General features: G+C 49.2%; 1 protein-coding gene across 1 annotated transcript; it reads left to right on the plus strand.

The window, feature by feature from the left end:
* Positions 1-11,540: 11,540 nt before the first annotated feature.
* LOC112886646 (DNA repair protein RAD51 homolog B) lies at positions 11,541-15,656 on the plus strand. The gene is made up of 9 exons (XM_025952604.1): positions 11,541-11,744; positions 12,763-12,907; positions 12,992-13,102; positions 13,210-13,301; positions 13,520-13,614; positions 13,692-13,805; positions 14,586-14,715; positions 14,990-15,111; positions 15,202-15,656. The coding sequence occupies exons 1-9, from the start codon at positions 11,652-11,654 to the stop codon at positions 15,323-15,325; spliced, it is 1,026 nt and encodes a 341-aa protein (XP_025808389.1). The 5' UTR covers positions 11,541-11,651; the 3' UTR covers positions 15,326-15,656.
* The last annotated feature ends 229 nt before the right edge of the window (positions 15,657-15,885 follow it).

The following is a 15,885-nucleotide window of genomic DNA, read 5'->3' on the forward strand; positions in this document are numbered from 1 at the left end:
GGAAGGAAAAAGAAAAGGAAGAAGGGAAAAGAAATAGAGAGAAAGAGAGAAAAGAAAAGGAGGGAGGGGGAAGTGCCGGCGCCGATCGCGGCGGCGGCCGTGGCCACGCGCGCGAGATTCTCGCGCTGCGCGAGGAAGGGATTGCGCCGGCGCTAATCGCGGCGGCGGCCGCGGCCGGTCGGCCACGCGCGTACGTCGACTGCGCGCTGCGCGAGAAGAACAGTATTGCCCCGGCGCTGATCGCGGAAAGCGGTCGCGCGTAAGCGGTGCGAGATGTGACGGCGGTTAATTCCGCTGTTGGACAGGAGGGGTTAGGTTTAGGGTTTCGACGAGTGGTTTTTCCTTGAAACACTTTAGCGCGCGATTTAATTTGGTAAATTTTCAGGGCGTCACAAACCTACCCCACTTAATTGAATCTCGTCCTCGAGATTCGGCTGGCTTCTAAATAGATGGGGAAACTCCTTCTTTAGCGCCTCTTCGCGTTCCCATGTCGCTTCTTCCACTCCGTGTCTGCTCCATTGAACTCTGCATAACCGTACTTCGGAGTTTCTTGTCCTCCTAGTGACAGTGTCCAGAATTCTGACCGGTACTTCCTGGTATCGCAGATCCGGCTGTAGATCTATTGTTTCCACCGGCACATGTTCTCCCTCGGGTACTCTTAAACACCTTCTTAATTGCGAGACATGAAACACTGGATGTATATCCGACATTTCTTCTGGTAATTCCAGTCGGTATGCCACTGTTCCGACTCTCTTCAGAACTCGATACGGTCCAATGTACTGAGGGGCTAATTTTCCTTGTACCTGGAATCTTCGTGTCCCTCGAATGGGTGAGACTTTGAGATAAACAAATTCTCCCGGATTGAAACTTATTTCCCGCCTCTTCTTGTCTGCATAGCTCTTTTGTCGGGACTGAGCCGCTTTCAATCTCTCGCGGATTTCTGCTACTTTTTCTTCTGCTTCTTTTATGAGCGCGGGTCCTACTAGGGCACGTTCCCCAACTTCTGACCACATCAGGGGGGTTTTGCACTTTCTTCCATAGAGGGCTTCGAATGGCGACATGCCCAAGCTGGCTTGGTAACTATTATTGTACGAGAATTCTGCATAAGGTAGGCTCTGTTCCCAATCATTTCCATAGGTTAGGACGCATGCTCTCAGCATATCTTCCATGATCTGGTTCACCCTTTCGGTTTGTCCGTCCGTCTGTGGGTGGTATGCGGAGCTGAAATCCAACTTGGTGCCCATGGCCCTATGCAGGCTCTTCCAAAACCTAGAGGTGAATTGGGTTCCTCTATCGGAGACAATTCTGCTAGGCACTCCATGTAACTTTACTATGTTCTCCACGTAAAGCTTTGCCAGCTTTTCCCCACCATAAGTGGTTCGTACAGGTATGAAATGAGCCGATTTAGTGAGTCTGTCCACTATTACCCATATGGAATCGTGTCCCTTCTGTGTTCTAGGCAGACCCACTACAAAGTCCATTCCTATTTCATCCCATTTCCAGACCGGGATAGGCAAGGGTTGCAATAATCCTGCCGGCTTTTGATGTTCGGCCTTGATCCTTTGGCAGGTATCACAATGCGCCACAAACCGTGCAATATCCGCTTTCATTCCATTCCACCAATATTTTTGCCTTATGTCCATATACATTTTGGTGGATCCTGGGTGGATGGAGTAGGCCGAGTTGTGGGCTTCGTCCATGATTATTTGTCGGAAGTCTCCATCCTGGGGTACACAAATCCTATTCTCGTACCATAATGTCCCCTTATCGTCTACTCTGAAACCCGGCGCTTTGTTTTCTCCAGTTTGTTTGCAGATCTTCATTAACTCCTGATCCGAGCTTTGAGCCTTTCTAATTCTATCCTCTAGTGTTGATTGGACGCTTAGCACATGGCTGGATCCTCGAGGAACAATGTGCACATTTAATCGTGCCATTTCCTCACGCAGATTGTCATCCTTGGGTCCATAGGATTTCCGGCTTAAGGCGTCGGCTACCACATTTGCCTTTCCGGGGTGGTAATGGATCTCTAAATTGTAGTCCTTAACCAATTCCAACCATCTCCTCTGCCTTAGGTTCAAATCCGGTTGGGTGAAGATATATTTCAAACTCTTATGGTCGGTGTAAATCTCACACTTATTTCCAATCAAATAGTGTCTCCAAATCTTAAGGGCATGCACTACGGCTGCAAGTTCCAAATCATGGGTCGGATAATTCTGCTCATGAGTCCTGAGTTGGCGGGACGCGTATGCAACGACTTTCCCGTCTTGCATCAGCACACACCCTAATCCTTGTCGGGATGCGTCACAGTAAATGACGAAATCCCGATGAATGTCCGGTAGGGTCAGCACTGGGGCGGTCGTCAACCTTTGTTTCAACTCTTGAAAACTTCTTTCACAGCTTTCTGTCCAGGCGAACTTCTTTTCCTTCTTAAGAAGTTCCGTCATGGGTCGGGCTATCTTGGAGAATCCCTCGATAAATCTCCGATAGTACCCGGCTAATCCAAGAAAACTTCTGATTTCACTAACATTAGTCGGTCGCTGCCAGTTGAAAACTGCTTCGACCTTTTCTGGGTCCACTGCTACGCCTTCCGCGGTCAGAATGTGACCAAGGAAAGCTACTCTCTCCAGCCAGAATTCACACTTGCTGAACTTGGCATATAACCTATGTGCCCTCAGCTTTTCCAATACTACCCGCAGGTGTTGCTCATGTTCCTGCATACTCTTGGAGTAGATAAGTATGTCGTCGATAAAGACCACGACAAACTTATCCAGCTCGTCCATAAATACCTTGTTCATGAGGTTCATAAAATAAGCAGGGGCATTGGTTAGTCCGAAGGACATTACGGTGAACTCAAACTGCCCGTAGCGGGTGACAAAAGCTGTCTTAGGGATGTCACTTTCCCTAATCTTGAGCTGAAAATATCCTGACCTTAAATCGATCTTGGAAAAGTACTTGGCTCCTTTTAGCTGATCGAACAGGTCATCAATCCTGGGGAGGGGGTACTTATTCTTAATGGTAACTTCATTCAGTGCCCGGTAATCTACACACATCCTCATACTCCCGTCTTTCTTTTTGACAAACAGAACCGGGGCTCCCCATGGCGATGAGCTTGGTCTGATAAAGCCAATCCGTTGTAGCTCCTCTAGTTGCTTCTTTAATTCCGTCAATTCCGAAGCCGCCATCCTATAGGGTCTCTTGGCTATAGGGGAGGTTCCGGGGTTAAGGTCGATGACGAATTCTATATCCCTGTCTGGTGGCATACCGGGAAGTTCCTCGGGAAAAATATCTGGGTATTCGTTCACTACCGGGACTCCTTCTAAGGGCTGGGCTTCCATGCTAAACACCATCGGGTCAAATTTACTATCCCGGGTATGGCAGATCACTTGTACTCCTTCAGGGTTTGTTAGGTGTACCACTTTGTCAGTGCAGCCTATGAGACCATTGTGTCGGCTTAACCAGTCCATTCCAAGGATTACGTCTATTCCCCCAGACTTAAGTACTACCAAATCTGCTAGAAATTCTACCCCACTTAAATTGATTCTTACCCGTAGACAGCCTAATTGACAATTGATGTCGCCCCCAGGCGTCCGGGTTAATAGGGGTGTAGCTAGTAGTACTGTAGGTATTTTGTGTTTTTCCACAAAACTTGAGGATATAAACGAGTGCGATGCCCCAGAATCAAATAGTACTGTTGCCAGAGCTGAGTTGACTAGGTACTCACCGAGCACTACTCCCTGAGCTTCTTGAGCCTCCTGCGCATCGATGTGATTGACGCGGGCTCGTCCAAATGATTGCTGGGGCTGCTTCATCTGCTGGCTGTTGTCGTTGTTGCGGATAGGCACTCGGTTGGCACCGGTCAGGGCTGGTCTGGGTCCATTCACCGAGTTGGAGAAGGCTGATGTGGCCGGCTTATTCTTGGCGTAAGGGCAATTGGCAATGTAATGCCCTGTCTCACGGCAGTTGAAACAGGCCCTAACATTGTTGTTGTCGGGGGCGACCTGGCTTGTATTGCTCTGCGGGGCCCTCGTGGTATTCTGGCTTCTGGGCGGGGCCTGTGGTCCTGTCACTTGCGACTGAGTCCTATACTGCATCGGAGCTTGAGATCTTGGTGCAGTGTAGTTGGAGTTCCTCGGCTTTTGGAAGCGGTCCTGCTGGCGGGCCTTGCTTTCCAGGAATTTGCGTTTGTTGTCCTTTCTTTCTTCAGCCTTGGCCCTTTCCGTAAGGATGGCCTTGTTCATCAGAGTGTTGAAGTCAGGGTAAATCTGAGGGGTGAGCAGTGTCCGGAGTTCTGGGCTTAGCCCCTTCTTGAACATGTCTTGCTTCTTGTCATCGTCGCTCACCTCCTCTGGTGCATATCGGGCCAACTCAATGAACCGGTGGGTGTACTCTTCCACCGTCATGCTTCCTTGCTGCAGTGCGCGGAATTCATCTGCCTTGCGCTTCATGGTGGCCGAAGGGATGTGATAGCGGCGAAACTCCCTTACGAATTCTTCCCAAGTAATGGTAGAGGCATCCTCGGCTGCAGCACAATAATTCTCCCACCAGGATAATGCTGTTCCGGTGAGTTGGTGGGCTGCCAGAAGGACTTTGTCCCGGTCCTGGCACTCGAACGGTTCGAGCTTCCTCTGAATCACTCGCAACCAGTCGTCCGCATCCAACGGGTTGCAAGATCCGGCAAAGGTGGGCGGCTTGGTCCTTAGAAAGGCCGTCAGCTTGTCGTTCATATTCTGCCCTCGTGGTTGCCGGTTAACGAGGGCGTTGGCCAGGGTTTCCAGTATGAGGGTCTGGTTGTGAATTATCTGTGCCAGGTCTCCGAGAGGTGGGGGTGGTGGCAGTTGCTCTCCTTCTCGATTTTCCCCTCGGTTCTGGCTTACTTCCTGTTCTGCCTGAGGAGGGTTTTGTCCGGCAGGCTGTGCTCTGGCACCAGCGGCTGCGGGGTTTCGGCTACGGGAGGCCCTCGTGACGCTCCGGGGAACCATCTGCTGATTGGGTAAAGTGGGGTTACGATTAGGTGATGTTTAAGTTGTTTAATTCGTATATAAGGCAGAATCTACCTCCTGCCAGTAGCTATATAACAAGCAGCACACAACAAAACAGCACACAATATCATAAGCAAGAACACAAACAACTTTATTACTGCAAGGGGGGTACAACTTAGGGTGAGACTAGGTCTCGTACTACTCGTCCAGGGTCATGTCCAAGGGCGCGACTAAAAAAAAGGCTGGAGTACATCACTAGGGTGGCGTCGGTCATTCTACTCGCGGGGCAGGCCTTCTTCCGGGGCGGAGAGCGTGAGTGATCCTTGCTCGCCGTCCTCTGGGTTACCATCTGTCGAGGGTTGTGCATCCCCATCTCTTTTCGTGGTGGCAGCAGAACTTTCAGGGTTCTCGGGTGGGGCTTGTGTGTTTCCAAAGAGCGTTCCCCATCCTATGACGGGTGTCCCGAGTAAAACATGGTCTTCCCCGATTGCCGGGACCGGTGTTCCACTTCGGGTCCAATCCTGCATGCGCCGGTCTCGGGCTTGCCTGAGGCTCTCTTGGGCGACTGCTTCGCTACTGACCGCGGCTGCGGCTCTTGCCTCGGCGTGGGCGGCTCGGATCTGCTGTAATCTCACTGCGAGCTCCGCTTGCTCGGCTCGATGGGTCTGCTCCCTCAGAAGGTTGGCTTGCTCGTCAAAGAGTTGGTCCAGGGCGGGTAGGTAAGTAGCCACTTGGTACAGGGGGCCTTCCTCGTGGCGACGTCGTTCCAGGTTTCTCATGCGTGCTTCCCAGACTGGGGTCCTGATGGCCGGCGGGAAAAACTTTGCTGGTGTGGGGGCGAGGTGTTCTTCAAAAATCCGGCACAAATAACGGAGTGCTTTTCTGATGGCCAAGGGGTAGGTGTCCTGGTGCCTAAACCCTGTGGCAGTCACTCGCCAAGGCTGGATGTCGGGGTAGCGGTTGCTCCTGGCGATGACCAGGATCACCCTGCAGCGGAGGGTACCATGGTGCTCGTACTCTCGGCTGTAGTACCTTGGGTGCTCCATAACGCCAAGGTCTTCCAGGGTGTTGATCAAAAGGCTGGGGAAGCCAGGTGCAGCTTGGCAATCGCCCTGGGTCCATCCTTCCTCAGCCATCTGAAACAGAAACAGGGTAAACAATCTGGTACAGGTGCAAAAGGGGGTAGATGATATTTATTATTACAACAAGGGTGGTACAGTTTTCATGGATACGTGATTATTAGGGTAGGGTTCCAGCTCGGGGTGCTAATCCTATCATGGGGATTCTTCCTCGATCCTGATAGAGCGCTTCTTTATTGGAAGGAACCGATCCATCTCGTTTTTGGTCTGCGTACCCTTATCCCAATGGGTCTCCATGGGCTCTTCTTCTTCTTCTTCCTCTATCCATCCACCTATTCCGTTGCGGCTCTCGTACTCTTGCATCTGGGCTTGGAGGGCTGCTAAGGAATACTCGGCGTTTGCGGCCCTAGTTCGTTGTTCCTCCAGCTCCTGGGTTATCTTTTCAATCCCATGGATTAATTTCTTCAGTTGTGCCGCCTGCTCGTTGCAGAGTGCATCCAAGCCAGTAAGGTAGATGGACAGGTGGGAGACCGTATCTTCTAGGTCCTCTTCTTCTCGTCCAAGTCCCCTCATCCGGGCAATCCAAGTGCGCCCTCTTCCTTCAGCGGGTGGGAAAAATCCCATAGGAGTCCGCTGAAGGTGGTGCCTGTAAAGCACACGCAATCGCCGTAGGGCTTTACGGGCGGCCTTTCGGTAGGTGTCAGGGAAACGGAAGCCAGTTGTGGAGATGAACCAAGGGTCCACATCAGGGTAGCGGTTGCTCCTCTCCACAAAGATCATTGTGTCGCACCGAAGGGTGCCTCCGGAGATGTATTCTCGGTAGGCATACTCCGGCGGTTCCATAATCCCAACGCGTTCCAGGCTGAGCAACAATAACTTAGGAAGGCCAGGCTCTGCGTGGCAGATTCCGTTGACCCATCCGTTGTCAGCCATCTAGAACAGGGTAAAAACCAGGGGTAAGTGTTTGTGTGAGAAAAAGAGCTAAGCCAGAGCAAATCCTAGGGCTTAAAAGAGGTTTCGCTCCTAGGGTCACGTCCTACGGCCAGCCTACGGCTCTGATACCACCTGAAGCGTCCTCCCCATCAGGGAAGACTTAAAAGTGTTGCTTTATCAGTCCCAGGAGGCTGATAACACTTTTATTACATCAGATGGTACATCACCGTACAACTCTACGCGGTAATGGGCAGTGAAGCGCCACTATCGCGAGGATTACAACCAGAACCCACACAACTACACTAGCTACGAACAAAGGATCATCAGAGTCTTGCGCCATGCGGAATCCAACGGTGGCCTCAACCACAGGCAAGACTGGGTGCAGGACGAAACCCTACTCGTTGTCTTCGGGGATGTAGTCTGGGTCTTCCACTGTAAAAGTAAGGAAGGGGTGAGTACAAACATACTCAGCAAGTCCAATCACACCCACGGAGGGGGCATAACAGAATTTAATGCACAGGATAATCCAAGGATAAGGTTATGGTTCATTTGCGGAAAACTCTGTTGTATACAGGGGTTTGTTTTAAAAACATTTTTAAAACGAGTTTTCTTGTACCAAGGAGCACACGATCATGATCCACACAGGATCCAAGTTTTAAACTGCTACCGGACTCCCCGTCCGCCGTAGCACACGGCACAACTGCCGGACACTTTCCAAACCACTCATACCAGCCCATCCATTCCCAGGGTGAAACACTAGTTATGTGACCACACCGTAACTTGCCCAATACCGTGGGCACGGCTATTCGAATAGATTTTAACTCTGCAGAGGTGTGCAACTTTACCCACAGGTGGGGTACCACAGCACGAACACCTTAGTGCCGGTGCAGATCCCAACAAAGCCATTACCCACCTTAGCTAGACCTGACTAGCCACCACGGGATCCATCAAGGGGTCATTCGACCTACCACCGAGGTTTAACCGGGGCATAAGTCACACAGAGCTTATCCCTTCTCCTTGATCACCCGTTGCTCTCAGCTCTCCTGATGGCTATCAGGCTAACTCGTGGGGTTTATGCTAAGCCGTTGCCTATACAACGGTCAAGTGGTTAGCACGACAAAAAGCTAGGTGAGATGTCACATCAACTCGGTCCTTAGGGGTGACAAGATGGATATCTCCCTTCCTTGCTCAACCACACAGGTACGAGCACACCAACGGCAATTCACACAGAAATGCCATCCATCTCGTCTAACTCACTTTTCAAAACCACATTTTATCCTTCCCACACACACACATTTTTCTTTATAAAATCAGGTATTCAAGGTATGGCTATCACGGCAAGGGTGGCTATCCTACCATGTTTTCAACACGCAAAACAATGCAATTTTATAAAACAGGCCACTGGGTTGTGTTTATAAAAACTAGGACAGAAACATGCATCAAAGGGCGGGATTGAACTTGCCATCGTCAAACCCTTGCGGGAGGTCCTGATCGTAGCACTGTCCCTCGGGCTCGGAGTCGCGGAACTGGTCCTCGTTCGCTTGGTCACAGTCAAGACCTTCCTCGTTCACTCCGTGTCCTACGACACAAACAAACAGACACACAATCAAGCGCAAGAACTAAAAGCTTTCGTTGTGGGGCTTGAATCGGAAATAATTTAGTTACGGAGATAGGGGTAATATTTTTGGGTGATTTCTTAATGGCACGGCTAGAACTATGCTAGAAGCGGAGTGGTAAAGTTTCGGGTCGATCGGAGGTCGTTTCGCGCATAAAATGTCGAGTTAACGGGGTGTTAGGGTTTAAATAAGGGTCCGAGGGCCTATTCGTAATTGTATATGATATGGAAAGGGCTTGGTCGTAATTTCTATATATGTTTGAGGCTCACTAGAAGGTGGTGGAGGTTTAAGTTTACGTGGTGGAGGGTGTAATTTGGATTACCAGAAAGGGCAGGGTCTCTTTTGCAAACAAACGCAAAAGGGTGAAAGGTTCTTGAGGGAAATAGGGAAAGGGCAGGGGGTTTTGGGCAAATGAGCCCCTTTCTTCCTCCTTCCTCCCGCACAGAGCAGAGGAGGGAAGGTGGGGCGCCGGCGGCGGCCCATCCCGGCCGGCCAGGGCACGGCGGCGGTCCGGGGGTGGGGGAAAAGAAGGAGGAGGGCACGGGGAACCCATCCCCGGCCTCACCTTGGCTCGGGTTGCAGCGAGGGGGGCTGCCCACGGTGGCAGGGGCGGCGGCACAGGGCGGCTCGTCGGGGCGGCGCTGGAGCAAGGGAGGCGAGGGTTCGAGCGGGCGGTGGCGGTGGTGAGGTGGTGGGGGTGCCCCTCGGCCCCTTTTATAGGTGGCCGAGGCGGTGGGGCGGCGGGCTCGGCCGGCGGCGGTCGCGGGCGGCCATTAATGGAGTTTGGCCGCTCGCGGCCGTCGCGACGCGGCGTGGCGGCGGGGCGCAGGCGCCGAGGGCACGTGGGGGGGGTGCTGTGCGGGCACAGGGCGGCGCGGCAGGGGAGCAGTGGCGAGTGGCGACGGGCGGCGCGGCGTCCGTGCGCGCGTGCGCGCGTAGCGCGGCACGGCGCGGGCCAGGGCGAGGGCGCGGCAACGGGCGGCGCGGCGCGGCGGTCAGCGCGGTACGCGGGGCACGCGGAGCACGCGGGGTGGGCGTGCGTGCGCAGCTCGGCCGGGGCAGCGCGGGCGGCTTGGGCGGAGCGCGGTGAGGCAGGCGGCGCGGTGGCGCGGGCGCGCGTGCGTGCCGCGGCCGCGCGCGTGCGCGTGCGCGTGGAGTATGCGCGCGGTCCGGCGCGCGCGCGTACGGTGGCGTGCGCGCGAGGGCGGGGCGCGGCGCGGCCGGGGCCAGAGGCCGGGCGGCGCGGCTGAGCGGCGCACGGGAGCAGGGGAAAGAGGGAAAACAGGAAGGAAGGGAGGAGGAGAAAAGGAAAGGGAGGGAAGGAAGAAAAAGGGAAAGAAAAGAAAAAGGAAGGGAAGGAAAAAGAAAAGGAAGAAGGGAAAAGAAATAGAGAGAAAGAGAGAAAAGAAAAGGAGGGAGGGGGAAGTGCCGGCGCCGATCGCGGCGGCGGCCGTGGCCACGCGCGCGAGATTCTCGCGCTGCGCGAGGAAGGGATTGCGCCGGCGCTAATCGCGGCGGCGGCCGCGGCCGGTCGGCCACGCGCGTACGTCGACTGCGCGCTGCGCGAGAAGAACAGTATTGCCCCGGCGCTGATCGCGGAAAGCGGTCGCGCGTAAGCGGTGCGAGATGTGACGGCGGTTAATTCCGCTGTTGGACAGGAGGGGTTAGGTTTAGGGTTTCGACGAGTGGTTTTTCCTTGAAACACTTTAGCGCGCGATTTAATTTGGTAAATTTTCAGGGCGTCACAGGTGTGTATCTGATTAGGACTTCCGTCTGTTCCCCCAGACTATATAAGGGCGAACAGGATCCCCTCCAAATGGGAAATCACACAGGAGATCATCCGATCACCATCAAAGGCAATACAAATCACACAGGACGTTGGGTATTATGCTCTCGGCGGCCGGAATCTGTCTAAACCTTGTGTTTCTTACACCTTCGAGTTCCTGATCTCGACGACACCCTACCTACAAACTCACCACCTCGGGGGTAAACCTCGGTGGGCGTGGCGGTAAAACACCGACACCGAGCATCTTCAATTGCAACTCCTCTGCCAAACACTACTCCATTGGAGGAGAAGCTATAGTTGGCTTCATATGGAATACCAGGATGAAACGCTCTATATGGGTGATAGTTTGGAGGCATGCCATAAGGGCTAAAGTTTCGAGGAAACTAGATTGAAATTGTTGACTGAATGGAGGAGGAAAATTTGCAAACTGTGATTGCCGATATCCTCATTGGATGGATAGGTTGCTTGTGTCTCCTGTCTCTTGAGAAGAGGAGTTTGAAGGGTTGACAAGGTTGAATGAGTTTGAATCATTCATTGAACTGTCTGGGTTGTAGCTTTTTTTTCCTAGAGAGGGTGGTGGGATGTTTTTTTCCCGGAGATGGTGGTTGTTCCATTGGTTCTGGACGTTTGGATGTGTTGAGTTGTATGCATATTTGTAGTTTGTAGTTGCAAGCTGTAAGCTGCTGGAATAGTTTATGTGTGTAATGGCTAGCAATTTGTCTGGAATAGTACACCTAGCAACTTATAACGGTTAATAGATAAGAAATTATTTTATTTGAAGCACTCGGTGCAAAACCAAACAGTATGGCTAGCACGTTCACCTCCGGCGCACAGCCACACGGAATTCCCCCCCCCCCCACACACACACACCCACCAAAACCAACCCAACCCTCCTACACTGGAGCTCCTCTAGTTTTCATAGCTCCACCGATGTTATAAGTATATCGAGCAGTTCAAAGCTAATACTTCTTTTTAAAAAAATAAGAAGCATGATCAAATTTTTATTTTTTCCTTAAAATAACGCAAATTAGAGTCTTATAAAACCTATATCTATCTTTCGTGGCAGCAAAACATTTTCTAATCAGGTTTCATCCAACAGTCTGACTTGTGGATCCCACCTACATTTTTTCCCCAGGCTTCCGAGAGAAGGAAGCGGGAGCGGGAGCCCAGCATAAATTTTTGCCGCCTTCGAGCTCCACCCAAAAAACACCAACCAAACCGCCTTCCTCCGTCCCCTCCGGTTGCTGCGAGTGGGCCCATGTCGTCGTCTGCGGCTCACCAGAAGGCGACGGCGGCGCCGGCTGAGGAGGAGGCGGCGGAGCACGGGCCCTTCCCCATCGAGCAGCTACAGGTCTGACTCCCTCCGCGGCACCATCTCCCAGCTCTTGGTTCGATCCCTCCAAGAACCGCGTTTCTTGGATGTTTCCACCGTTTCTTGATTGGTGGATCTCGCGAGGGTAGGGTGCTTGATGCTTTTGCATCCCTGAAACCGCGTGAATTGGAGGGTTTGATCGACGATTTGGTCCCTTAGGAGGGGTGCACCGAGGTGGTTTATCCCAATTTGGGGAATGTTCCTGAAGCCTCCCAATCCCCATGTTCTTGATTGTTTTCTCTACGGAAATTCTACAAATGCCAAGGGAATGAAGGTTCTCCTCTCTAATTTTCGTGTTGACGCTACCAAATCCTAATTTCTTGGGCGTCTTCACATGTTGGCCTGCAATTGTCCAATTCGAGTTCTTTAATTCTTCTTTCACTGATCAGAAGAATATGTAGTGCAGCGATAACGAGTATTTGCTTCTGCTGGTTTCAATTAATTTTTCACCACAGATATAGCATTGAGTCACCCTGTCCGTCAGTCTTTCGAATCGGAAAGGCTGCGGATATTGTTTTGCCTTGTACATGAGTTGAATGCAGAAAATAGGTACATGTACTACATTATTGGACTGGAATGTTATGGTTATAGTGCACTTAGGCAAAAAGATGTCCATATGTTCGGAATATCTACTTTTGATGACTTATTTTTTCAGCATTACAATTCAGTATGTGTTAAGATGCATATCAGCATTCAGCAATAGAAGCTGCAATATATTTTTATCTCCTATCAAGCATTTATTTATCTACATTATCTGCAATTCTACTGTTAGACTATACTACTACTTTGCTAGTTCCCTGAGAAAAGTGACATTGTGATAGTTAGGTGCACTACCTATCTTTGCAGAATGCCCTCAGTAGGTTATTGAACTGGATGTGATCTGTTAGTCTTATCTCAATTGGATTATCTCAATTGGAATGGGGGGATCTTCTCGTAGGAAAAAAATATACAAGTGTAGCTGAGCCATCAAATAATTCTTGTAAAATTTCCTCTGCAGGCTTCTGGAATAGCTGCACTTGATGTGAAAAAGCTCAAAGATGCTGGTCTCTGCACAGTGGAATCTGTAGCTTACTCTCCGAGGAAAGATCTTTTGCAAATTAAAGGGATTAGTGAAGCCAAAGTTGACAAGATAATTGAAGCAGGCAAGTAATTGTTTGCTCCTGTTTTAGAGCACATTTTCATTTCTTTTTGTATGAAAATAAAATTTCCATGTGTACATCTGGCAGCTTCCAAGTTGGTTCCACTAGGATTTACTAGCGCTAGCCAACTTCATGCGCAGAGGCTTGAGATCATCCAGATTACAACTGGATCAAGAGAGCTTGATCAAATTTTGGATGGTATTGTACTGCTGCGCTATCATTATTTTTAAATGCCTTACTGCCATAATTGTGGTATATGATAAGTAATAACAAAAACTTTGTAATTATGTTTTCAATTTTAACAGGAGGCATAGAAACTGGGTCTATCACAGAGATCTATGGTGAATTTCGCTCTGCGAAGACTCAGTTGTGCCACACTCTCTGTGTCACATGTCAGGTATTGCGCTCAAATACCAATTCTAAGATACCACATCACCACAACCTTAATACTGGCATGATTTGTAGAACATGCTCCAATATGTCTTTGTCTGTATATTGAAAAGGTTCCTACTATTTACTGCTGTTTGGTGCAAGGAAAATATATTAGTCTGCTCTTCTTGCAGTTATTGTGTAATTTGTTTTTTAGTTTGTCAAATGTGGTAGTGATTTATGCAGCTCCCATTGGACCAAGGTGGTGGTGAAGGAAAGGCTTTGTATATTGATGCAGAGGGAACATTCAGGCCGCAAAGACTTCTCCAGATAGCAGACAGGTGATATGGCAGTTGAAATTTATTTGCTTCACTACTATATATACTTGAACTATTAAACAAGAATGTTTTGCTTACAGGTTTGGCTTGAATGGTGCTGATGTACTGGAGAATGTGGCTTACGCCAGAGCATATAACACTGATCATCAATCAAGACTTTTGCTGGAGGCAGCTTCCATGATGGTGGAGACCAGGTGAGTTTATCCATTTATATAGAACTTTAGATATACATGTCTAGCAACAGTGACAAACTAAAATTGCTAAAAACACTGTACCTTTGATTTCACATGGTGTTTTGGAGGTGTGATACTAATAAGGTAGGAATGATATTCAATATGTTTCGGGTTGCTTACTTTGCTACTGATAAGCAGCTAGCAGCACTAAATTAGATATTAAGAAACTTGATTTATTGTCCCTGTGGAGCACAAGAAAAGGGAATTAGTCGTGATTTACAATCCACATTACCTTCAGGAGTTGGACACTGAATCAGGCAATGCATGCTATTTCAATGTGCATTGGTTCATATGTACTTTGCTGATCTATATCAAATGTCTTTTTTTGCTTACTAAAGCCTACATGGGTTCTTCATCGTACAAAACCTCTGTACTATTCAAACTGATATCTTGTGGGGGCGGACCAAATTTGTTACATTTTCTTTAGATAGGAGGATCCTAATGGTGTGGCTCAATGAGAAAGCATTTTTTTTGTTTGATAATGCTAGTGTAGCAAGTAACAAGGCATTTAGTATGATAATGCTAGTGTAGTAAGTAACAAGGCATTTTGTATGATAATGCTAGTGTAGCAAGTAACAAGGCATGTGCCAGGTTTCTTGCTCCTGTCATAAAGCCATTTAGATCTTGGCATCCTGACATCTTAATTATTTTACAAATTCAAACATTAGAACTCCATTTACCTTTTACCCAACACATGCTTCCCATCCCTAGTATTGCTAAATTGAAGCTCTATTGCTGCAGGTTTGCTCTGATGGTTGTGGATAGTGCCACAGCCCTATATAGAACTGATTTCTCTGGTAGAGGGGAGCTATCAGCAAGACAGATGCATCTGGCTAAGTTTCTTAGGAGCCTTCAGAAGTTAGCAGATGAGGTAATCAGCTTTTACTTTGATCACTGATGACAATCACGAAATATTGGTTCTATTGATTTTCATACATTTGGTCTCGCAAACATTATGCCAACCAAACATTTTTTTTAAATGTACTGCAAGTTTGCAACCAAATTGGAACAATTACTTATACTTTATTTTGCTGTATGCTGCTCGATCAGCAGATCAAGCATAGCACCAACAGATTGGTCTCATGCCTATTTGGTATACTCACTGTTTTTGTTTCTCCTTTTTTTTTTCCTTTTGCTGGCTCTAGTTTGGAGTGGCAGTGGTAATCACTAACCAAGTAGTTGCTCAAGTGGATGGCGCTGCAATGTTTGCTGGGCCACAAATCAAACCCATTGGAGGGAACATCATGGCTCATGCTTCCACAACTAGGTGCACTAAATCAAGTAACCTGATGTCTCTGTAGTGCTGTTTCTGTTCAGTTCCGTGGTGTCTAAAACCGTGTCAATGTTGTGAAATCAGGCTCTTTCTTCGCAAGGGGAGAGGGGAGGAGCGGATCTGTAAAGTAGTAAGCTCTCCCTGTCTGGCTGAAGCTGAAGCAAGGTTTCAGATATCATCCGAGGGTGTCACTGATGTGAAGGACTGAAAACCTCTACGCATTTGCAGCCTACAGCGCTCCTTGCCTGCTCATATGAATCTCCAGTTTGCTGTTTGCATTCTGACCACCAGATATTCTTGAATTGGTGCAGGGACCTTCTTGTACAACCACAATGCCACCATGGGCAATGTGCATCTGTTGTATCTTGGACTGGCATTCTAATACTGTTTCGGATACCATCCAAAATGTGTCACTGATGTGTAGTGTGGCCAAATGATAGATGTACAGCCAACCACATTTGGCAACTCCTCAGCATACTTCAAGCATCCCTGTTCATCTCAATGTACTTTCTTGCCATGATGCCAATTAATCAATTTCATTCTCTTTTAGTGACAAAGTTGATGCTACCAACATTTGAGTTGCTTCGTTATTATGAAAATTATGTTCCTGGTATACATACAAGTATATTGAACAGTGAAATGGATACATATTCCTCTATTGAAGATCTATTTTCATGTAATCTACTGCGTAACTGTCCATAATATCCAGTACTGTTATCTCCGTACTTAGAAGGCAGTTATATTGATCTTCGCTATTAGCAGTGATAC

Source organism: Panicum hallii, chromosome 3 (assembly GCF_002211085.1).
Source record: "Panicum hallii strain FIL2 chromosome 3, PHallii_v3.1, whole genome shotgun sequence".
Taxonomy (NCBI): domain Eukaryota; kingdom Viridiplantae; phylum Streptophyta; class Magnoliopsida; order Poales; family Poaceae; genus Panicum; species Panicum hallii.